The sequence below is a fragment of the Bufo gargarizans genome, chromosome 5 (assembly GCF_014858855.1).
Source record: "Bufo gargarizans isolate SCDJY-AF-19 chromosome 5, ASM1485885v1, whole genome shotgun sequence".
NCBI classification, from domain to species: Eukaryota; Metazoa; Chordata; class Amphibia; order Anura; family Bufonidae; genus Bufo; species Bufo gargarizans.
In genome coordinates this window covers 308,551,974-308,576,947 of record NC_058084.1, presented here as the reverse complement: position 1 = coordinate 308,576,947, position 24,974 = coordinate 308,551,974, and the positions used below count along the sequence as shown (strand labels likewise).

At 43.8% G+C, this 24,974-nt stretch overlaps 1 protein-coding gene across 1 annotated transcript in view; it reads right to left on the bottom strand.

The window, feature by feature from the left end:
- The window catches only part of LOC122938823 (pyrimidine-specific ribonucleoside hydrolase RihA-like), a 68,090-nt gene that overhangs the window by 30,082 nt on the left and 13,034 nt on the right, over positions 1 to 24,974 (bottom strand). The window contains exon 2 of the mRNA XM_044294646.1: positions 7,725 to 7,912. Coding sequence (XP_044150581.1) covers positions 7,725 to 7,912 — 188 coding nt within the window. The remainder of the gene's footprint in view (positions 1 to 7,724; positions 7,913 to 24,974) is intronic.

Sequence of the window (24,974 nt, the reverse complement as noted above, 5' to 3'; positions counted from 1 at the left end):
GAATTGTGTTTTATGTTATTATGCGTTCGGTTAAATTGTATGTTATGTGAGGGCACCCAGATAGCTAATATTATTGTATTCGTGTATTCTGAGTGCCATTCACCTAATGATATGCACTCAGACTTGAGCTATCTGGGGATATGTTAAATGTCTGTGTTTGCTGTGGGGGTGTGCCATTGTGTGTTTGGGTGGTGATTCCTGTCCTGTTGTCTCCACGTGTGTATTGGTGTTTTCCCTTTGTCCTGAGACATAATTGGATTGCTCCTCGGGTGTCGCCAGGCAGAGAGGAGGAAACCATGATGCATTGTGGGGATGTGTTGTGTCTGTGTATCCTGAATTTCTGCATATCTGTCCTGTGTCGCAGTCTCCATTCTGGTCCCCTAAGGGCGTGGCCACCAGATGGGGACCTGCATAAATACGGGCGGGTAGCCCTCAATAAAGTGTTCCTGTTTTATCCTTCATCATGCTGAGACTGGTGTTTGGATAACTGATCAAACTGGGGGATTGCTATACGCTGACGATTTGCTATACTCCCCTGGCATAACTACTAGCTCTTGTAAGAGCTGTTCCTGCTCTCTGGCTGTAGGAGAGGTTCACCCACTGGAGCCTGGAGCCTTGTCGTAGGTCCAGCGTGGGTGGAGGACGGTGAGACCCCAACCAAGCTGCGGCGGTTCATGGGGTCTGCAGTGCGTACGGTGTCAAGTGGAGTGCTTGGAGTCCTCGGGGAAGCACTAGGAGCATCTATCGACGGAGGTACCCGGTCGGGGTGCTAGGAGATCCGTTACAGTGGGACTATGGGGGCACTTCTTTCCGGAACATTATTGGTGGACACTATAGGGGCATCTACTGAGGCCACAAAGAAGGGGTATGTTATATGGAGGGCTCTGTACAGTGACATTTTATACTGGGACACATTATGGTGGGTACTATGGGGAAGGGGGGAGAGAAGTACTATGGGGTCATCTCCGGGGGGGACTAAGAAGGGGTATTTTATGCTTGCAAATTAAAGGGGACACTGAGGGCATCTACTGGGGCACTATATAGGGGCCTTATATACTGGTACATTATGGGGCACTAGGAGGAAGCGGGGAGAGGAGCACTATGGGGCATTTACTGGGGGCACTATATAGGGGTATTTTATACTGGCACATTATGGGGGACACTATAGGAACATTAGCTCAACTGGGGGCATTACAAGGGGGTATTTTTGCACTGTCTATTATAAGGATAATTATTTCTACTGGGGGGGGGGGCATTATGGTGGGCTTTATTACTCCCCCATGGTACGAACCGCCTAGTGGCAGCACCAGCCTCTCCCTGCTCTGCTATCCATCTCCCTCTTCTCCAAATCCTTATTATGAAATCTTTCTCATTAGGATAGAACACAACATCAGCATCTCCGGCTCCCCCAGCCAAAGTGTTGAAGTGGTGTCCGAGTTCCAAAAGGGCCAAGCCAAGTAATTGTAAGTTTTCATGTAAAATATGTTTGTTATACACATATAACATACACTGTGCCACACAATATACAGTATACCTCTACACTGTGTAGTCTGTTCTATAAGCACCACATTATTTTCTGTCCGCCACCACAAAAAAATCTGGAAGTGTCCCTCCATGTGGCATCATGTATGTTGGCAGACAGTGTTGTATCATGTATGTGGACTTCTAGAAAAGTAAGCTTCGTGGTACAAACATTTTTTGAAATTATGACATCTAACTGGTACATTTTTGACAACGGGACTCCAATTATAGCAAGTCCGTGTTGTATACATTAATATTTTCAAAGAGGTAGTTGTGGGGTTTGTGGTCAAACTTGTGGATGATACAGTCCAATAATATAGCATCAGATAATTCCCGAATCAGAAGCAATGGGTAGATAAAACCATCCGGAATGCTTTGTCACTCCATTCAGCAGCTTTTAACAGGGGAATTATCACCAGAAATATGGCAGAATATAGGGCTGCATCATATAATGTCCAGAGAGCGGAAAGGAAGCAAAACACTGTTATGGAATGAGGTTAGAGCTACAATTTCAACAGAATGGTGCAAAGAGTCTATGGCTTGGGCTGAGAATGACTTTAAATCACTGACTAACAGCATTGAGCATACGGACATATCTCTGGCAGAGGAGTTGAATTCTCTGATGGTAAAGACCATGTTAATACTGCCAGTTATCTCCTACCTGTTAATTGTAGGATGGTCACAAAGCCAACTAGATCAGAGAATGTTCCCACCCTTATTATCACAAAACATGAGGTGAGGAGGGCTTTTAAGAGGGTGAACACAATGAAGGCAGCAGGTCCAGATGCTATCTCTGGTCAGATCTTGTCCTACTCAGCTAGCCCCAGTGTTTACAACAATCTTTGATCAATCTCTGCAATTGTCTGCTGTCCCAGCATGCTTCAAAAGACCCATTATCATCCCTGTCCCGAATAAATCACAACCTACCCGTTTGAATGATTATCGCCCTGTAGCATTGACCCCAACTGTGAATAAGTGCTTTGAAATGCTGGTCATAGACTTTATCATCTCTTCACTTCCTGTGAATCTGGATCCACTACAATTTGCTTACTGCACTCACCGTTCTACAGACAATGCTATTAATTATCTATTATTGTCTCATCTTGACAAGAAATTATGTTAGAATGCTGTTTGTGGACTATAGCTGTACTTTTAACACCATAATCCCCTCTATACTGACTACTAAGCTGGGGAATCTAGGTCTAAACCAATCACTATTTTAGTGGATCACTAAATTCCTGTCAGATAGATCTCAAATAGTATGTGTGGGCATGTTTCATCCCCCTCATCTTGTCATCTTGAATGTTGGCGCCCCACAAGGCTGTGTCCTGAGTCATTATATGCTTATGATTGTGTGGCCATCTCTAGTTCCTCTACCATTGTAATGTTTGCTGATGACACTGTTGTGGTCGGTCTGATCTCCGATATCAAGACAGCCTACCTGGAGGAGATCAATTACTTGGTAACCTGGTGCTAAAATAACCATCTCAGTATGAATGTCAGAAAAACAAAGGTGGTGGTGGATTTCAGCAAGAAGTGGAAGAGAATCCATCGCCCGTCAGGATTAATGGTGATATAGTGGAGCGTGTGGCCAGTTTTAAATACCTGGGTGTACATATTTCATAAGAATTATCTCAGCCTAGTCATATAAACTTCTTGGCATAGAAGGCTCGTCAGCATCTTTATCAGGGATTTCAGACTACCCCTCAGGTAAAGAACTTCTACACCTGTGTCATTGAGACTATCCTGACAGGAAACGTTACAGCCTGGTTTGGTAGTAGCATGAAACATTATTAAATTATTGGTTATTCTTCGGGTCCTCTTGAACCAATCTCTCCCCCTTTATTCCCCCCCCCCCTTTTCCCAATAATAAAAACTCAGAGAACCAGTCAGATTAAATCGGCTATAGCAGCCGTTTTATTTAAATACATAACATACATAACAATAAATTAACCTAGACGAGGGAGCTCCTAGAAGCCCCAAAAGTTTATTAACCCTTAAGCAAACTGGCAAATCCACCTTGCCTCCAGCCGTAAAACACTAGCTCAGAGACACCAACTGATAGACGTCTCACTGAACCAACCAAGTGCCCAACCATGAGAGTCCAGCCCCACCATTGAGGCCCTCCCATTCTCATGTACCGACCCATACCACCAGCTTCAAGGACCTCCCCCCACCTCCACTGCCGCAACACAGGACACACCCAAACAAATACCTACAAACCAACCGCCCCAACGTAAGACCCTGACCGCCAACCTTGCCTAAAGCAACCTCCTATCACCAGGGCAGATCCACATCCTCCCCCAAAAGACCCCCTGCACTCCTAACACTTTTGCTCACCAACGCACCCAAGCGAAAAGCTCCCAAAAAGCCAGGGAAAAAGCCAACAAGTGAACCTCCCCCAGGGAATTACACACCAATTCCGCTTGCAGACCAATTCTTAACAAAAATGGCGAACGACACCAGCCTCCTTCTGGCCTCCAAACGCTGACCCCTCCTCTAACCATTTAAGAGTTTCTTAACTAAAAACACTTTAATCACATCAGGGATACCCCTTAACTTGAACCTGAAAGCCAAACCCGAAATACATCTATTTACTTCTGTGACTGACTAACCCTCCTTTTACTTGTCCCAAGAATAACAACAATGGGACTTCCCCACCTTCAACCTGCACCCCCATTACCTTAAACCACTGTTCCCAACTCCTCCAAGCTTTATCATATGCCGCCCATGTACCTGCACTCAATAATGCCTGCAGAAGACCCTCTACTGTACCTCCATACAAGCGGATGCCGTGCGGGTAATCAGCTGCGTGAAAGAGTGCCAAGCCCCGTCCCGGATAGCAGAGACACGAAGCATTAACATGATTGATAATGCTCTTTCCCTCTCTGTGATCATTTTACTACAAAATCACAGTGACAGCTGTATCTCACCGTGATTATATAGTAAAAATGGCACAGAGAGGCATGGAGCATTATTAATCATGTTACTGCTCGGTGTCTCTGCTGTCCGGGGCGGGGCTTGGCTGTCTTTCACGCAGTGGATTACCCACAAGGCATCCGCTCGTATGAAAGAGCCCTTAGGCCTCATGCACACGGCCGTTGTGCATCCGTTGCTGTCCCCAATGCACGGGCAACGTCCGTGCAGCGGCCGGGATGGATCCGGACCCATTCAACTTAAATGGGTCCGTTAACCGTCCGCCCCCGCAAAAAAATGTAATAAGTTATATTTTATTGGGGTGCAGAGGCACGGCCAGAAACACCATGGAAGCACTCCATAGTGCTTCCGTGGGGTTCCGAGCCATGCGTTCGTTCTGCATCTCTGTGAATGCGGACCCATTTAAGTGAATGGGTCTGCATCTGTGATGCGGAGTGCACATGGGCTGATGCCCGTGTATTGCGTTGCGGACCTGCCGTATGCGGGCCGCAATACAGCCATGGGCACACAACGGACGTGTGCATGAGGCTTAAAACATAAACTCCTATAAGTAAATAATAATCAATAATACACTTTATTGGCAAATTTCCTCTTATGAATTTTTGCCAATAAACTGTATAATTGTTTTTATGCGTTCTGGTATTTCCTTATAGGAGTTTACATTGTGTTTTAGGCTGAATGCACACGGCCGTGAGCGGCCCGTGGTAACCCGGCCTGGTATCCTGCTGAGAGCAGGAGCGCACGGTGTGATTGGTTGCTGCTATGACGCCGTGCGCTTCATGCCGCCGCTGCACTACAGTAATACACTAGTATAGATCATACGAGTGTATTACTATAGTGCAGTGGCGGCATGAAGCGCACGGTGTCATAGCAACCAATGACGCCGTGCGCTCCTGCTCTCGGAAGGATGCCAGGCCGGGATACCATGGACCGCTCACGGCCGTGTGCATTCGGCCTTACAGGCATGTGTGCTGCTGATGCTGAGCAAGAGCAAAGCAAGTGCAACACATGGTAATTGTTCTTTATTCAATTATTGGCTCCTTTGAGTCTTTATTTAGGTGTTTTGATGTAGGCTAGTCTAGTGACACTGTAGATAGCCCAGCCCCCAGGCGGCAGGCCCCCCATGTCATACTACAAGAACTGATCTTAGTCTGTGAGTGTTTTATGACAGTTACTAACTTACTAGTTCACCTGAATTCTTTCTAAATTTAAACCGAGTACAGCAGCAGCAGCAGCATTCATCTTTCCTCTGGGCTAGCCTGCCTGGGTGCCAGGTTTCCCGCTCTGGGCTCGGCTATGAGTCCTGTCTTCAAGTTCTGAATCTTCTGCTGCTGGCTGAGGGCGGGCTTACAGCAATCAGACTCAGATGATGATCTGTGCGGCGTGCACTGCTATGGAAACTGCCTGCAGTGCCTGGAGTCAGAAGATCATGTGAGAGAGGGGCTGGGCGGCGGGCGCTGCGCAGCATGAATGAACCTGTATGGCTGTATGTAAAAATTTTAAAGGGGCCGCCGAGTAGGCCCCCTAACTTACAGTGGGCCCCGGCGCGGCAGCAGCGACGTGGTCAGTGGCCTGCCTGCCGCCCAGACTGGCCTGCGCCCTGAGGCTGAAGCCTCCCCAGCCTCTGTGTCGGCCCGGCCCTGCCTGGCTGCCCGGGTGCTGTGAACCCTGCAGCCAATCATCCTGACCCCTGACATCCGTCCTGTGATGGCAAATCTTCACTACCTCTTGATGGTGGCCTGCTGCTGGACGACTGCACCCCAGACTCCTCCATGCTGGATGCGTTCTGCATCCATCCTAATGCCTCCTCTTCATCCTGATGTCCCTGGACATTTTATTCTTGTCTCCCATATCTGTGAGGCCTGCACCCCCTGCTGGCCACCTCCAGTACAGCCTCGGTCCCCATGCTGCTGCTGCTGCTCTCTCTTCCTCATCGAGCAGGCCTCCCTGCTTCCCTGGAGGAGGGGGAGCCCACAGATCCCGGTCCTGCTCTCTCACAGACTGCTGGTGAAGACAGGGGGAGGACAACCCGCCTTTCTCTGGGTTCCTCCTCACATTTAAATTCCTCTCACGCCGGGAGGACGCAGATGCTGATTGCCTGACGTCCCACCTTTGCTAAGGGTCCCTGGAGGGGCTCCTGCACCGGTGCCGAACCCTGGGGGTCTCTGTAAGGCGCTCTAGCGGGCGTACCCGCCACAGCCATCTTGCACAGCCTCCCCCTGCAGATGGCCCGTCATCTGCTCACGCAACCACTCCAGACCACAGACCTCCACCACCGTCCGCAGCCTACTAATCATCTCTTCCACGGACTCATACAGCTTGCTTCAGGTAACCTAAAATGGCGCCCGTGACCCAAACTGCCCTCCCTTATAAAGCCCTAACTCCTCCCCCAAGTTACCATCCCCCCACTATTCAAAATTAACCCCTGGTACCCCGTCCCCTTACCAAAAGTTAATCATGTGGGGCCTCCCCCTAAGCTAAAGCCCTAGTACAGCCCTTTCTGGACAGAAGGGCACTTCATAGGGTGGTGCTCTCGGCTGAGCGAATAATCCACTCTGACCTTCCTGATTTGCAGCTCATTTATAATAAGAGGTGCTTGACCATGGCCATGAAGGTGGTGAAGGACCACAGACACCCAAATAGTGTTCTGTTTTGTCTCCTGCGGTGTGGGAAACGTTACCGCATTTTGAAAGCTAGCACGAGAGAATGAGAAACAGTTTCTTCATCCAGGGCATTCGGATGCAAAATCAGAACATCACAGAGGGACAGATGAATTAATAAATAAATGCGTGTCCTGTAACTACACAACCATGAGACATTTTTAGTTACTATCAATGTTTTTAATGTAATGTTATGCTTTCTTTTTTTATTGGAATGGAATGTTGTTAAGCATTTAACCGCATGTTATACTATATATTGAGCTGTGCATAACAAATAAACTTGAAATCTCCACCTAGTATACCCATGTGAAGCCTGATATGTCACCGGTAGTAAAGAAAAATCCCTTGCCCTGCACGATGCAGCGCAGAGCAAGGGGTAGCATTGGAGAAATACTCTGATGCTCCACTTAGACATGGTAAATGAGTAAAGGGGAGCTTATGTTGGGTTGAGCTCTGAACCCGGACAACCCCTTTAATGATCCCTTATGATCCACCCCTGGATTTGGATTCAAACACAGCACCAAGGGTATGGGAAGTATAATTGTTCTGGCTTATCAGTGTATTTATATATTGACATACATAAGTATTATTGTGAACAATACTTACATCTAAGCGATCACATAATTTAAGGACTCGCAGGACGTTTTTGCAGACGTTATCCAACTTAGTGTTGCCCCCAACACAGGTGATTCCTAAAATTTCAACATTAGGAGAGGCAATTGCCATCATAATGGCCAGGGCATCATCAGTGCCACAGTCTACATCAATAAGAAGCAACTTCTTTTGGGTTGTTTCTGTAACAAAAAAAGAAGAGTAACATTCTTGAACAACACGAGAAGATAAAAAAGCTGTAATATCACAATGCAATTGCCCATTCAATACAAATAAATATATAATATAAGGCCTCATGCACATGGCTGTTACCTGGCCATGCCTGTATTGCGGCCCAGAAACATTGAGTCCGCAATGTAGGACACCGGCCATGTGCTCACTGCATCACGGATGTGGACCCATTGACTTAAATGGGTCCGCTATCTGGAAAGTGAGGTGCGGAACAGAGGCATGGAACCCCATGGAAGCACTACAGAGTGCTTCCATGGGGTTTCTCTCTGTCCCTCCTCACCGCAAAAAATAGGACATGGTTTGGACGGATCACGGACCCATTCAAGTTGAATGGGTCTGGATCCGTCTGCGGAATCCGCACAAATGTTGCCCATGCAGTCCCCAATGCATACGGCCGTATGCATTGGGGACTGCACGGAAATGGCAAAATAAACAAAACATTGCAAATTTTCTGGTCTACTCATATCTTAAACTGAAGTAAACAGACACTTGCAGTATCAGACACTTGACCAAGATCTCATTGAGTAGTAAATAAAACAAATATAAACTGTACCTGTAGTTTAAAAATAATATCTAAAGTTTTGATCAGTGGGTGTCTCAGTGCTGAAACTCCCACCAATTTCTAAAACGAAGAGAAAAATGTACTTCTTTCTCCTTGTTTTAGCAATTCGTGGGAGTTTCAGCACTTGGACCCACATTGAACAAACCCTTTATATACTGTATTTCACACATCACACATCAAAAGTTGTTTTTTTAAGTACAGATATGCTTGAAAACAGTAAATCTTACTTTGTATTGGAGGGTGCAGAGTATAAGCTTCATCCAGTTCACTTAAATATAACACCCTGCACTGCCAATACTAAGTTGGCGTGCAGGTAAATCTGATACTGTTTCTTACAGATAAAAACAACTAGTCAATAACTATTTCTATTAACACAGGACTTCTGGACACAGAAATTTTTCATATGTGCATTCCATGAGCCATATTTTTTAATTTTTCTGTCGAAATGGCAAGAAAAGAAGGTGTGCCAAGGGAGAGGAGTGTGCGGTGTTGCACATCCACAACATTTATCCTTTTTCACACTAGGTTTTTTGGCATGAAGAAGGACTTAAATCTATGGCAGCTAGAAGGCTGCCATAGATTTAAGTGTGTCGCACATCACAGCTGGAAGATGCCCCAAGTTTAACATCTGTTGTGGGTAAACTGTTTGAAGGTTTTCTGAGAGATGCTATCTTGGAGCATCTCAATGGAAATAAGCAAATAACGCCATATCAGCATGGCTTCATGAGGGATAAGTCATGCCAAACTAATTTAATCAGTTTCTATGAGGAGGTAACTTGGCAGCGGCGAATCAATGGATGTAGTATATCTGGACTTCTCCAAAGCATTTGACACTGTACCACATAAAAGGTTAGTATATAAAATGAGAATGCTCGGACTGGGAGAAACTGGCCCTATTCTCTTCAATATATTTATTAATGATCTTGTAGAAGGCTTGCATAGTAAAGTGTCAACTTTTGCAGATGACACTAAACTGTGTAAAGTAATTAACACGGAAGAGGACAGTATACTACTACAGAGGGATCTGGATAGATTGGAGGCTTGGGCAGATAAGTGGCAGATGAGGTATAACACTGACAAATGTAAGGTTATGCACATGAGAAGGAATAACCCAAGTCTCCCGTACATACTAAATGGTAAAACACTCGGTAACACTGACATGGAAAAGGATCTAGGAATTTTAATAAACAGCAAACTAAGCTGCAAAAAACAGTGTCAGGCAGCTGCTGCCAAGGCCAATAAGATAATGGGTTGCATCAAAAGGGGCATAGATGCCCGTGATAAGAACATAGTCCTACCACTTTACAAATCATTAGTCAGACCACACATGGAGTACTGTGTACAGTTCTGGGCTCCAGTGAACAAAGCAGACATAGCAGAGCTGGAGAGTGTCCAGAGGAGGACAACTAAAGTAATAACTGGAATGGGGCAACTACAGTACCCTGAAAGATTATCAAAATTAGGGTTATTCACTTTAGAAAAAAGACGACTGAAGGGAGATCTAATTAATATGTATAAATATATCAGGGGTCAGTACAGAGATCTATCCCATCATATATTTATCCCCAGGACGGTGACTGTGACGAGGGGACATCCTCTGCGTCTGGAGGAAAGAAGGTTTGTACACAAACATAGAAGAGGATTCTTTACGGTAAGAGCAGTGAGACTATGGAACTCTCTGCCTGAGGAGGTGGTGATGGTGAGTACAATAAAGGAATTCAAGAGGGTCCTGGATGTATTTCTGGAGCGTAATAATATTACAGGCTATAGCTTCTAGAGAGGGGTCGTTGATCCAGGGATTTATTCTGATTGCCTGATTGGAGTTGGGAAGGAATTTTTTATTTCCCTAAAGTTGGGAAAATTGGCTTCTACCTCACTGTTTTTTTTTTGCCTTCCTCTGGATCAACTTGCAGGATAACAGGCCGAACTGGATGGACAAATGTATTTTTTTGGCCTTATGTACTATGTTACTATGTTACTTAAAAATATCAGAGGTGTGTGACTCTGCATAAATCCTCCAACAGCACAGAGGAAATCAAGACCGTCGTACAATATGCTTGTCTTTATAAATGTCCCCCAATGTGTTTATTTCATTGAACAGATCATGATGGATAAGGTGAAACGAATTATGCATAGATCTTTTTTTTGTGTGTGTTAAAAAAGGAGGATTTGGGTTTTTCTTTTTGGGAAATTTATGACTTCAAAACAAAAGTCAAAGTAGGATATTTGTACATATGATCCTCTGACAGCACAATGACCCATTTATTTCTATGGGGCCACTTCAGTCTTTTTTGCAAGTCCATTTTTCCATTCCACAAATTATAGAACATATCCTATTCTTTCCATATTATGGACAAGAATGGCCCTGTGTATTAAAAGGCTTCTACCACCTGAAATACTGTTATGTAGCTGACTGACATTAGCGATGCGCTAATGTCAGCACTACATAACAGTATGTTTCAAACATTTGTTACTGCAGCCGTTTTTGTAAAATAACCACTTTTATAATATGCTAATGAGCCTCTAGGTGCTATGTGGGTGTAAAATCAGCACCTAGAGGCTCCGTCTACTCACCCTTTATCCCGCCCAGGTCCCCTGTTCTGCCCGCTCCTCTTGATTGATGTCACTGTTCCCTGCATCACAGATGAAATCCCACGTCTGCGCCGTTCACTTCTGTATTTGGCGCAGGCGCAGTGAGTGAATGATGCGCTCCTGGTGCCGGATTCCTCCCTGCGCCTGTCACGAGGGTGTCAAGAGCCACGTCTGACTCCGTTATACCCGGGGTCAGGAAGTCACAGCGGGTGGCTTCACGCTCTATGTCTAAAGATCACGTTGTTTCTTAATGATAGTTTTCTGTGTTTGCCTTGCAATCCTTTTTGTCTCACTCAGGGATCCATAGCTTCTCCTCCTCAGCTGTTTCTTGTCTGTCACTCCCAACCTCCTTATATTCTCCTCTCATACTTCTCTGGTTGCCAGATATAGAGCTTCCTGCCTGGACTTCTATACTGACCCACTGGAGCTGTGATTCCTGGTTGTTGTTCCAGAGTGTTATCCTCCGGATCCCTGTTGGGCTTTTTGTTGTCTTCTGTTGTCGCCCACCTGGGATAATATGTTTAGTCTGTATTGTCTGTCCTCCCCTTGGTGTTTTCCTTTAGAGCTCGTGGTGCGGACTAGTGTTCCCACCGTCCTATTCACTATCTAGGGCTCATTTTAGGGAAAGCCATGGTTTTAGGCACGTGATCGGCGTACGGGTGAGGAACCCGTCTAGGGACGTCAGGGCAGTCAGGTGCCAGCCTCAAGGTGAGATAGGGGTCACCACCTTTCCCTCTCGCTTGGACAGGGCCTTCCTCTTTCCCTCCCTCTGTGTCACGTATGTGATAGGCATGCTGGTCGTGATAGCGCCTGCGCCGACTACGTCACAGTGAGGAAGCCGGGATCAGGAGAGCGGCCTTCATTCACTGCGCCGAAGACAGAAGTGAACGGCGCAGGCGCAGGATTTCGTTAACGATGCGGTGGACCGTGGCATCAATCAAGAGAAGGGAGGCGGGCAGAACAGGGGACCTGGGTGGGATAAAGCGTGAGTAGACGGAGCCTCTAAGTGCTGATTTTACGACACATAGAGGCTCATTAGCATATAATAAAAGTGCTTTTTTTCCTACCAAAACGGCTGCAAGGACAAATGTTAGAAACATACTGTTATGTAGTGCTGACATTAGCGCATCGCTAATGTCAGTCCCTACATAACAGTATTTCTGGTGGTAAAAACCCTTTAAGTAAGAAAAATACAGAATGCACAAGGAAGGTATCCCATATTTTTTGAGTACTGAAATACAGACCCAACCCCATGTGTGCATGGGGCCTATACCTGAACTAGGCTAAATAAAATATGCATTTTGCAATAGAGTTGGATAAATGAACTGCATAGAAAAAAATTACACGTGAAACTACAATAAAAGAGACCAACGCATGGTTAAGTATAGTAAAGTATACCACTGTAATCTAGAAGAATGAAAACAGAATATAATACAAAAACCAAGGGTGGGAAAGAAGCAGATAAGAAGGGCAAAGGAAGAGTGGGGGAAGTAGCGGTCACGGAGAGCAAAAATGATCTGCTAATGTGGAAAAAAACTGCTGAAAGACATGACTAGTGGTCATGGTGCCGCAATACGAATAGGGCAAGAGAAAAAGAGAACCTGGCTCACAAACCAAGGTAGAGGACCATGAAAAGATTTTATCTGAAGGTAAGTGGGGAACTATAAGATGCATCTTTTAGCAACCAAAAAAGTCTGCTAAAAAGTGCCTGCATCTTATAGTCCACAGTTAGGGTGGTCCAGCAGTGGCAGTCCATCCTGAAGCCTCACACAGCTCTTTGCCCGATATTATAATATTACCTCCTGGATGACGTGAAGGAAGACATCCCAGAAACTAAGTGAGCAAAGAAGTTCCACCATATATCCTCTGAGATACCAGATTGCCAACATCAGAAAAAACATTTATGAAAAAGAAATAAAACCTGTTACCACCAGGCTAACATTTTGTAGCTTGCTTGATGAGCTTTAATCACTTTGCTTTTATTAGAAAGATGAAATCAATTAGACCATTGGGAAGAAGAAAATTGTTTCTCCAACTGAGACACCCATGACTAACAAAAAGGTAGAGGACAGTCAGAGCACTGGTAGATCAAAATCTTATATATATACACATGTATAGGTGGAGCCACAGAGGAGGCTAGGAAAAGACTGCCAAAAGAAGTCAAAGCTTTGGTCAGGTTGTTTTATATTTTAACAGAAGAGTTACAATCTTGGAGCTGAGTGTATTCAAAGTGGTTGCATGCTATGGGGGTTTATTAGGAAGGAGTTTGAGAGATCCCTATGCTTTTGCATGACAAAACTTAATGGTATGTAGGACTCCGGACCCAGGTGAAATGCTGGGTTCTCAGTGACAGGGGATAAAGGACCTTTAGGATCAACAAGAGAACTCCAAGTCCCAAGAGAATGAAGCACAAGCATGGTGTTATGTGCCCTCAACAATAAATGTGAAGGGACATGAGATGAGATGGCCAAGTCCAGGGAAGAACAGACTGTGGGTATAGATCATGAGCAATTCCTACCCAAGATTTAGATACATTATGGAGCAAGTGGAGGAGCCAGGTATGAGCCACTGAGTGATAATTCAGCGGACCATTCCTGCCTGAATCCTTAGAATGGATGAGAACCTCATGGAGATCCTAGGTTTTCCCAGGACTATATGAAGGCACCAAAGGAATGCAAGGATGGTCCCTGTAGACAATATAGCAATCCAGAAAAAATGTTTATTTTAAGAATATTAATTCTCTCACACCACAAGAACCCTCTATGGTTAGTTAAAGTGCACAAGAAGTGGGGTAAAATTATTAGTAAACATCTGGGACAGTTTTCTTGCTAAAGTGTCTTTATGGTTTCTACCTGTATATTATATCATAACTTTATTATTTTGTGCTATTTGGACCTTAAAATATCAATAATCCAAAGATTTATGTGCTAATATTTAAATGTATATTGAAGCGCAAGAACAAAATTGTCCCAGGGCTCCACATGCTGTAAAAAAGGAACTTACAGTCACCTAACTAATCACCAGCTGCTGCTGGAGTTGTGAAGGAGTAAGTAATTATGCTTTTGGCGTAGTTAGACGCGTGGCCTAGTATGGAAAAAATATTGCCCTCTTAGCGATTTTCAAAAGTTAGGAGGTATGAAATACACTCATGGAAGACAAAAAGAAATGCAGATTTACCATACACTGTGGCAGACACATGAGATTAAGGAAAAAACACATGGTTCCCACACTGTGGGGCTCTGACCAGATAAGTGTTAGAGTGGATTTTATTGATATTGGCTCCAGGGTCAAAACACTATGAGAATAGGAAATAGTCCAAATCTCCGGAGAATTTGCACAAACATCCTTTCTGGTCTCTGTACATGACAACCTCAAATCCTCTGAGAAGTCAGCTTAAAGAAGTCTGGAACACTATCTCAGCCAAAGCCTTTGCACAAATATAAAATATATACACATAGCAATAAAAGCTGCAATATTATGTCTTGGCTTTCAAATAGAAAATTATAGGTTGTTTATTCCCCCACCACCACCACCAGAATACACATTCTCAGGCAGTCACCACTTATTCTTCAGTGATTCCAGTTTTTCTATGAATCTTTATACCCTTTAAACCCCCAGGTCATCTCCCCAATTATCAAGTCTTTCTTTATACCTACCTGTATTCTCAGCTGACAACAAGTCAGCTCCTACACAACCCTTCACAGTGTCTGATGTTGCAAAAGTTCTATCTTCTGTCCATAATGGGTAGAGCCTGGACCCTGATGGCATTTGTATAGAGTATGTATGTTTTATAAAAAGAGCGGTGACCCAATGGGATCACTCGCTGACCACAAACACCTTCTATGCCATGGTCAGCGCTGACCACGGCATAGAAATGTTTAATCCGCCGGAATTTTACAGCACTGCCGGCGGATACAGCTATTAGTGACCGCCAGGCCCTTGCACTGATCGGGAGCTCACCGCTTCAGTGCCCGCCTGATCACCATGGAGTAATAATACTTCATATTGCAGGAAGTCACTTCCCGCTATGACTTACTATTAGGTCATATGTAGGGAAGGGGTTAAACAATACAAAAACAAGCAAAACCCGTAAAGAGAATTAAACACAACAGATAATGATCTTACAGGACAATCCTGTTGCAAGGTATCGGGGGGCAATATTTAGATATCAACAGATTCAGGGTTCATGTCAATGGGGACCCAGTGCCAAAATACCTGGTCCATCTTACAGTTGGTTGATTTTAGTTGAGTCAGTGGAGGTCTATCGACACTCACTGTCAGGATCACCTTCTCTTTTCCCTATAGTGTCCCTCTGCAACCCATGGCTACAGGCAGGGCACTGGTCCGACAGAGCGACCCCACCTCTGTATAGGCACTATAGTGACCCTACAACAAAACCTGCATTCCTTGAACAAAATTAGGTGAGGCACCAAAGAGGCATTATATAGTGTGGGTTCGGCATGCATGTGGAGCCTGCATCCCCTGAATATAATGGAGGCCTTCATGGCACCATAAGAGGCATAATACAATATGGGCTTGGCTGATTTTAATTAGTGTAGCTATAAAGCTGTAGTCTGCTCTCCCTGTATGTATTGGAGGCCATTTGACACCAGGAAAGGTGAAATACAGAGTGGGCACAGCATGCTAGTGGAACCTGCATTCCCTGAACAAAATGGAGGCCAGTGAGGCACCAAAGAGGTATTATATAGTGTGGGTTCGGCATGCATGTGCAGCCTGCGTCCCCTGAATATAATTGAGACCTTCGTGGCACCATAAGAGGAATAATACAATGTGGACTCGGCATGCACATGGAACCTGCATTCCCTGAATGTAATGGAAGCCAGTATGGCACCAGTTAATGTGGTATTTAGTGTTAGGTTCCCGTCTTACTGAGATCGCTGTGACGTTTGGCAGACGGGCCCAAGTAATTTTGTATAAAATATTTTTGCCAAGCATCTCAAATTTATAAGCGGGTTCGGCATGCATGTGGAGCCTGCATCCCCTGAATATAATGGAGGCCTTTGTGGCACCATAGGAGGCATAATACAATGTGGCCTCGGCATTGTGACAACCACCCGCCAATCCCATCGTACTATGCCACAGTTGCCATATAGGTCTCGTTCACTAGAGACTTTTGGAGGAGAATCCACTGTGAGCACAGTAGACGTTTAAGATTGGCTGGTGTGCCCATACATGATACAATCTATAAAATAAAATGATTGATTTCACACTGGAAATTAAATTAATTTGCTGCTACCACTCTTTACATTGAATCGGGGCGAAGAGACCCCGGCCAGCTAATCCTAAAGGGAAGAAACTGTTATTTGCAACCTAGCTAACCAATTACCAATTTCTAGAAATAAGACAATGTGGTAGTATGTCTCTTCTGAGGACAGAGTTCTTAGCATAGACCAGATAATCAAGTAACAAGGGCAAAACTGGAATGATTAAATCATTTGTTTTATTCTAAAAACTCTACACAAAAAATATATACAATAAAACTGACAGATAAATATACCTGCCAGTCGAACAGATTGGTTGGATAGAAATAGGTAAGAGATGGAAGGGAAAAGAATGTCTATAAGTTCAGAATTACCGTGGTAAAGTCCAGCAAAAGATAAAGTCTTTGAAGGAATAATCCAAGATGGCGGGGTGCCCGTGTCCAGTGGGCGGTCGTGATGTTAGTCGACGTATGATGGTAGGTGAAGGACCAGGAACTGATTGTGTCCTTGTGTTTTACCCACTCTGTAGCTGGGAGTTGCTGTGATATGTACAAGTCCAGCCTTGTGTAACTGGAAGAGGGGCAGTTCTCGCCCTAAGAGTGAGAAAATCTGGCAGAATCTTGGCTTTGCCAGTTTCTCCGTACCCGTAGGTCAAATTAAGAAATAGAGTCCATATTTATAATCAGTACCATTTTATGCATCATCTGATATTAAATATGACTGGAAGACAATACAGGGTGCATGAGAACCTTTATATCTCAGAGAGGGAATTTCCGATTTGTTTGCGGATTTCCAGGAAGGTGTGTTAGAAGAACCGAAACAATCTTTGAAGAGATAGTTCCTTTCATATTTCCCTAACCCATGAAATATGAGGAAAATATCGGAAAAATATGAAGTCTATGGATTGGAGGTGACTTTCAGGTCATCTTCCTTCCTGTACCAACCATCTGTGTGATAAGGATCTGTCCTTTTCTTCTGAAGCTTGCTGCCCAGGCTAAAGGTGAGAGACCTCCTGCGATGCCGGGGCCACACAGATTGGGAAGATGCACGTGTTATGAGGTTTTGTCATGATGATATCTGATTGATGGATGTATACTGGCATGGGGGCAGGAAAATTCTTTTGCCACAAATGTGCTGAATTTACTCTGATCTCTGAGCTGTGCTAGCAAGGTTAATTACTTCTTGGTTGAATTTTTTTTAACTCTTTGTGTGCAGGAGAGGCTCTTGTGATTTTAAAACAGGACGCATTCGTGATTTCTTCATATTGCTGAGATCACAAAGCGTCACGTTCCTGTCTTTTTGAGATCGCCTTGACGTTTGGCAGACGGGCCCAAAAACAACCATGCCCTAGTTGTTTTTAATAAAACCATGAAGTGAGGAACCTTGGACAAATATACATCCCATCCACCACCTCTCCAGACACTCTGCCACAATAGGTAAAAATAACACCATCAAAAATTCTTTAAAACTATGTGATTTGAATGTCATTTTCTGATGACACATTCCCTTTAACTATGAGCCATTTGTAATATACCTTATGTCTCCTGGTTTGTAAGTAAAAATATATTGGCTACATATGTCTGAAAACTTTCCAAATCCATTGTAGGTTTTATTTGTGCATGTCAAAACTGTGAAAATTGTTCTGGCTGCCAGAAGTGCATAATGTAAAAATCCCTGGCAATGAAATAGTTAAATTCCTTTAAACCACTGTATGGATTTTAAGAAACCTGGTTCATTTTTTTTTACTTTCCTTAAATTTCCTTCTAAGCTTTTATCAAAATTATACAAGGGTCCACTATTAGATTTTGCTCCAGATAAACCCAGATCCATTAGAGAATGAGAAACTGAACTAAACATCACCCACTCTAAAGAAGATGTCACTACAATCACATGGATTCTCTAAATGCATTAAGATTCAGGAAAACTCATATCAGCTATTTTATTTAGAAATTTAAACTAGTTCCATCCAACTGTTGCTGAAGATGCAATTCTGGGGTTGGCACCCTTTTAAAAATCTGCCCCTTTCTGGACAAATGTCACTGTAGTGTCCCACTTATTTGTGTATGGGCCATTCCAAATTGCTATATGCCCTGTCATGACATATTGCACTAATCATTGACTTTTCCTTAGTCAATGCTGCTAAATTCCTATTACAGGCGGGTGAAATGCATTGCACACTACTAACACTAGAGGTCACTATAACACCATTTATATAGGTCAGCCACAGGAAGTTAGAGAGGGGATTATGAGTGAGGAGTTGGAGAGGAGACAGACTTGTCTCTGTTCTCTTGGGCCTTGCCCAGGAGGTAAGCTACTTGAACTTTTAGAATCCAGAAGCAGGATTTAGTAATCCTACATTGTAGAGTCAAGGCCAGGAGCTACTTGGACTATAGTTCAGACAACCTTTTCAAAGAATGGAGCAGAAGACTGATGCCTGCCATGAGGGAGACCTCCCTTGGGTTGTACACTATTAGTACCAGAGGATCCATATTATTGCAAAACTGTATAGCCAGAGCAAGATCAGGAACCAAGTAAAGTATCATCATCACTCCTGCATAAGTTAACCTGTAACCTACTTACATAACCTCACAGAGCCTGCTAATTGGGAATTGCAGCTTTATCATATTTACCAACTTCATGTAAAACAAAGTAGTTTTATTGAATGCTATACTTATTGCAATACCAGTAAAGTTTCTGTTTGGTTTAACTACTGCTTCTCTCATCATTCTACTCCATCTCCTAATTGCGCCTTACGGTGCTGGCTATGCGAACACTTCCTACCTTGTTCTGCTGCCAAAATACTCATTCCACTGAGGTAGAGGGATACAGACCACCCCCTCTTCTTCCCCACTACCCCTCGAATCTTGGAAAGACAAGGTTTCGCAAATTTGTCACATTAAGGAAATGACCAGCTGGGAAGATCATAGTAGGGATAGGTTCCTTTCCTTAGGGATTCCCTTGCTAGAATATGTTAACATTAATAACTTAATATTTTCAATAATTTCCTCATTGTTAACTTACTGTGGAACTGATACAGATTCACAGTTGCTGCCTTTAGGACCATAATTATAGCTTCCACCTGAACTGCTAGAACTATATTGCTCAGAATGTTGACCAGCATGTTTTTTCATTGTTTCTTGTTTGCTCAAGTTTATGTCTCACTCTTATTGTTCATAAACTTGCCATCTTGTATTTCACTTGTCTTGACTTGTCAGTCTTGGAAATTGTTTTTGGGACTTGCGAGTCTCACATTACTGTACATGTATGTATTGCTTTTGACATCTTCACTTGTTAAATATACAATAAAGAAAACGATGAGAAAATGGACCATTCTCTAATATGAGGCAGGTCAGACATCAAGGATGTAGATAAGTGAAGATCAAAAAAATTCGATTCAGCTGCTTGGCCAAATTTCACAAAGAAATTAGCTTAATTAGCTTTTGATGAAGCGCATTTCTTTGTGAGTAGCGTGCTCAATGACCGGAGACGCTGATTGCGGCATCTGAGATGACCATTGAGGGCTGTCAGGGGTTAATCTGTTAAAAAAATTAAACATACTCACCTTTTAAGAGTCCACCGTAGCAATCTTGATTGAATATCCACAGCACAAAATCTCGCACAGTGCGTGATATCATGCTGGCCGTCATACGTCACCGCACACAAAATTTCATGCGGGATCTTTAATCAAGATGGCCACGGTGGACTCTTCGCATGAAAATGGATGAGATGAGTAGGAATTTTGATTTTCAATGAAAATTGAAATGCAAGCAAGAGGAAATTTTGCTTTGTGTTAAATCTATTTTTTTCTGAAATTCTGATCGAAGTCCACTTCACAAACTTCGATTCACTCAACACTAATCAAGGACAAAAGGGAACTAAGATGGTCAGTAATATATATAAAAGGATATTTAGTGAAAGCAGAACATTTATATTCCTGCAACATATTGTAAACCCCTTGAGATCTGGGTTGGCCCAGATAGTAGACATGAGGTGCTCCGTGACCAAAATGTATAACAAGGGAGAGAGGGGGCAACAGTGATGGATTACAATAGGGACGTACGGGTCAGCAGCCCAGAGCCCAGCGCTGGGGGGGCCTAACGTCAGCCCGAAAACCCACATACTGTGGGGGGCACGGGAGTGCATAGTTCCCTGCCCCGCCGCCGATCACCGCCATAGGATTCAGGTCTAATAGGCCTGAGGCCTATGCGGTAGTAAAATCCTGATGCAGGCATGCGCGATCACGTCATCGCGCGTGCTTGTGCCGGGACGCAGCACAGTGAAGTGTGTGCACCTGCCATCGCTCACCTGGACATAGGTGAATATTTAGCTTTTAGGTGGGGCAGTGTGGGGGAAACTTCTGTGTGGGGGCAGTGTTGGGGGAAACTACTGTGTGGGGGCAGTGTTGGGGAAACTACTGTGTGGGGGCAGTGTTGGGGAAACTACTGTGTGGAGGCAGTGTGGGGGAAACTACTGTGTGGGGGCAGTGTCGGGAAAACTACTGTGTGGGGGTAGTGTGGGGGAATTTACTATGTTTGGGAAATTACTGTGTGGAAGCAGTGTGATGGAAATTACTGTGTGGGGCAGTGTGGGGGAAATTACTGTGTGGGGGGGGGGCAAATTACTATGGGGGATTACTATGGGGAGCACTGTGGGGGAAATCACTATATGGGGGCAGCACGGGGGGCCTTGCTATTGGGGAGGCACTGTAGGGGCAATTCTTTTATTTTTGGGGACATTATACAGGTATTATTGCCTGGAGCACAATATAGAGTGTTATTATTGCTGGGGGAACTCTAGAGGACATTATAGCTGCTGTGGACACTATAGGGACATTTTGGGTAATTTATCAAACTGGTGTAAAGTAGAACTGGCTTAGTTGCCCATAGCAACCAATTAGATCTCACCTTTTATTTTTGACAGCTCTTTTGGAAATCCAATTCTACTTTACACCAGTTTGATAAATTACCCCAATTATGTCTATTTGGGTCACAATTTTTGCAAAAGTATAGTATCTAAGACATTAGGGAGGCACAGTATTGGGAATGGCAGCAGGATGTCACTGTGGGGACACCAGTATGGGGAGGTTGATGGAAAAGTTTTGAATTCTAACGAGTCTGTGTTACAAACCCTGTAGAGACCAGATGCGGATGAAAGAATTTGTCATGGCGGTCTGGGTCAAATGAAGGAGAAGAGGAAAGAGAAGGTCTACAAGACAGGAGATATTACTGGATGTAACAGGTATGTGGTGCTGTATTCTCCTCCAAGTCTTTTTTTATTATAATTATATGTATTTTAAATTTGGAAACCAAATTTTTCAGTTTAGGAACCAATTTGGGGTAATTTGGGGTATTTTTTTGTCTGGAGATGTCATATGGATACTGTGGCACTCACCAAGCACCGCAGCCTTTTCATACACAAAAAAACTAAACTAAAATGGAGGGAGGGGACCAAGTTGGGTAGACAGCCCCGGGTCTACCATGCACTTAATCTGCCCCTGGGGGACAACCCTGACAAGTGGCACTTAATCTGCCCCTGGGGGACAACCCTGACAAGTGCCACTATACATGGTAAACCTGGCAGAAAGGAAATCATTGATTTTGAGCCTAGCAGAAGGAGAGTTGTAAAGTGACATTATAACATTAGGGCCTAGACTGATGGGTGAAGGGGTATAATGTAAAGAAGTCCATTATATCCAGCCAAATGTCTTTTCAGTGTCTAGACAAAAGATCATGAGGGGGATGGTTTGGTCAGATCATGGTGAATAATATCTAATATCTTAAGGCTATTGTCGCTGACCTCCTCTCCCTTGCACCAAGCTCACCTGGTCTAGGTGGATTAAAGAATTTAATCAATCTGTTCGCCAGAAATTTGCAGACATTCAACAAAGAAATTGGTTGATAGCAAGAACATACCTGGGGGACCTGGCCTGGTTTAGATAGGGCCACAATATCTAGTAGTTCAACTCAGTAAAAGGTTTTCTGTGCTCAGCAGAATTGCCTACGAGGAGCTTCGCAAATGGTGAGAGGGGGAGAGGGTTGGGTATTTGATGGTCCCCAGGGAAGAGGGAAAAAGGTTATACAACCCAGAGTGGACAGGAGACACACAGTTTCACATTCTACTAATTGCCGTGCACAGTGATATCAAAAAGTCTGTTAGGGTACTTTCACACTAGCGTTAGGGTAATCTAGCAGGCAGTTCCGTCGTCGGAGCTGCCTGCCGGATCCACCGGGTTCGGATCCGTCTACAAATGCATTGCAAGAACGGATCAGTCTCTCCGCTTGTCATGCGGCTGGACGGATCCGTCTTGCAGTCTTTTTCAGTTTTCCTGGTCTGTGCATGCGCAGACCGGAAGGACGGATCCGTCCTTCAGTTGTTTTGCAATGCCGGATCCGGCACTATTGCAAGTCAATGGGAATTAATGCCGGATCACTCTTTTGGCCCATCCTGCATGTTCCCCTGATCTAAATCCAATTGAGAACCTTTGGAGATGGATGGCAAGGGAAGTTGGACAACAGTTCCAGACAGTAGATGGCCTTCATGCGTCCGTCTTCACCACTTGGAGAAATGTTCACACTCACCTCATGGAAACACTTGCATCAAGCATGCCGAAACTAATTTTAGAAGTGAAAAAACAATAACGGCGGAGCTACTCATTACTGAGCTCATGTTTGGAAGTTGGATTTATGTTTTGGGGAGGTTTAGTTTTTGGGGGGAATTGTGGTCCTAAACTTTTGATCAGCTGAAAAACAGCCTGTTTCAGTTTATTCGTTGTTTTCATTAAATTGAATGCTCCAAAAATGTTTTGTCTCACTCCCATTTCTTCTTGTTGCATGTTGAAGCTCTACTTGGAACCTTGTTAAGATCCAGCCATGCTAAATATGATTTTTTTTGCCATTTTTCAAGTGGTCTTAAACTTTTGATCAGGACTGTATATGGCATACACATTTATAGACTGTCTAGACTTGCAACAGATTTATCACAGGGGCCCAGGATGGATAACAAACCTGGTGCAGGGATAGACACTTTTCACACTCTATACAAACTATTGGTTGGCTTACTTAGGCTACATGCACACAACCGTTGTGTATTTTGCGGTCTGCAAATCGCGGATGGCGTTTAGAAATTTGTGGAACGTCACAGACAACCTTTAATATAACTGCCTATTCTTGTCCACAAAGCGCGGACAAGAATAGGACAGGTTATGTTTTTTTTTGCAGTCCACGGAACAGAGCAACGGATGCGGACAGCACACGGAGTGCTAAAAGAGAAAGAACTTCTGACCGGATTCACACTTGCCACGGCTGCTCACGCGATACAGTGGTGGTGCTCTGCTATTTAAAGTATTGAGTTCAATCATAAAAAGTGAGATGATGAGAAAAAAGCGGCACTCACCAATTGTTGTATTGATAGTAGCTTTATTCCGGGTAAAAACATGCTAGATGCGGGTCACTGCACAGCAATCCAAGGCAACAGCCGTTTCGCACTAAAAAAAGCCTCCTGTGACGTGGCTGAGGGGTGTAGTAAATACCACACTCACTCCTCCACATGACCAGTCAGCAGGCGAGACAATTACATGTCCATGTATCTAATACAAATAAATACAATGTTAAGAACAACATAATTATATAAAGACAGCCAGGTCATTTTTATCATTCAGACCCAATGGTCCCATGGCTTTAGGTTTAATAATCCACTCAGCTTCTTTTTGTAATAGTTTACGCTTGCTATCTCCTCCTCTCATAGACAATTTAACTACTTCTATGCCAGCACATCTTAAAACCTTTTGATCTCCCTGATGTATAGTGTGTATATGTTCAATGAGGCGGGTCGCTCCGATACCAGTTTCAATTGATTTCCTGTGTTTCCTAAAACGAACATATAGGGGTCTATAGGTTTTACAATATAGAATCGGCCACATTGGCAGAAAATAACATATACAACATATGTAGTTTTACAATTAATAAATTGTCTTACTGCGTGTTCTATACCTCCTACATAAATTAATGTACCTCTGTACACAATCACACATAGAGCAGTGTCCACATCTAAAGTTTCCCCTTGGTCCCCATCTCTCAAACCAATTAGTTCGCAAACTCACAAAATTACTACTGGTAATTACATCTCCTATAATTTGGCTACCATTTTTCCTTTGTGTATACGCTTTTTTGTAAGCTTTATCAATAACATGCGCTGGATATCCTCTTTGCAATAATCATATTTTTAAATCTCTACATTGTTCTTCAAAAACTCCACTTGTAATTATTCTTGCTAACCGCAAAAATTGGCCATAAGGGACTGCTTTTAGTACATGTGGGGGATGAAAACTCTTAAAATGTAATAGGGCATTAGTAGATGTGGGTTTTCTATATATTGTAATGCTTTACACTGAAAACATCTAAAAACTCTTGTTGTTCTCTATTACTTGTGAATCACATGTTCATATCATTGATGTTATTGAGATGTTAGACAAAGGAGTGGAACAATTTCTTATCACCAGCCCATATAAGAAAGACGTCATCGATATATCTTAAAAATATCCAAATATGTTTCACATATGGATTGGCAACCGTGAAACTCTATTTCGCCTCAAAGGCTGCCAAAAACTAATTAGCAAAGGTACAGGAGACCGGCGTCCCC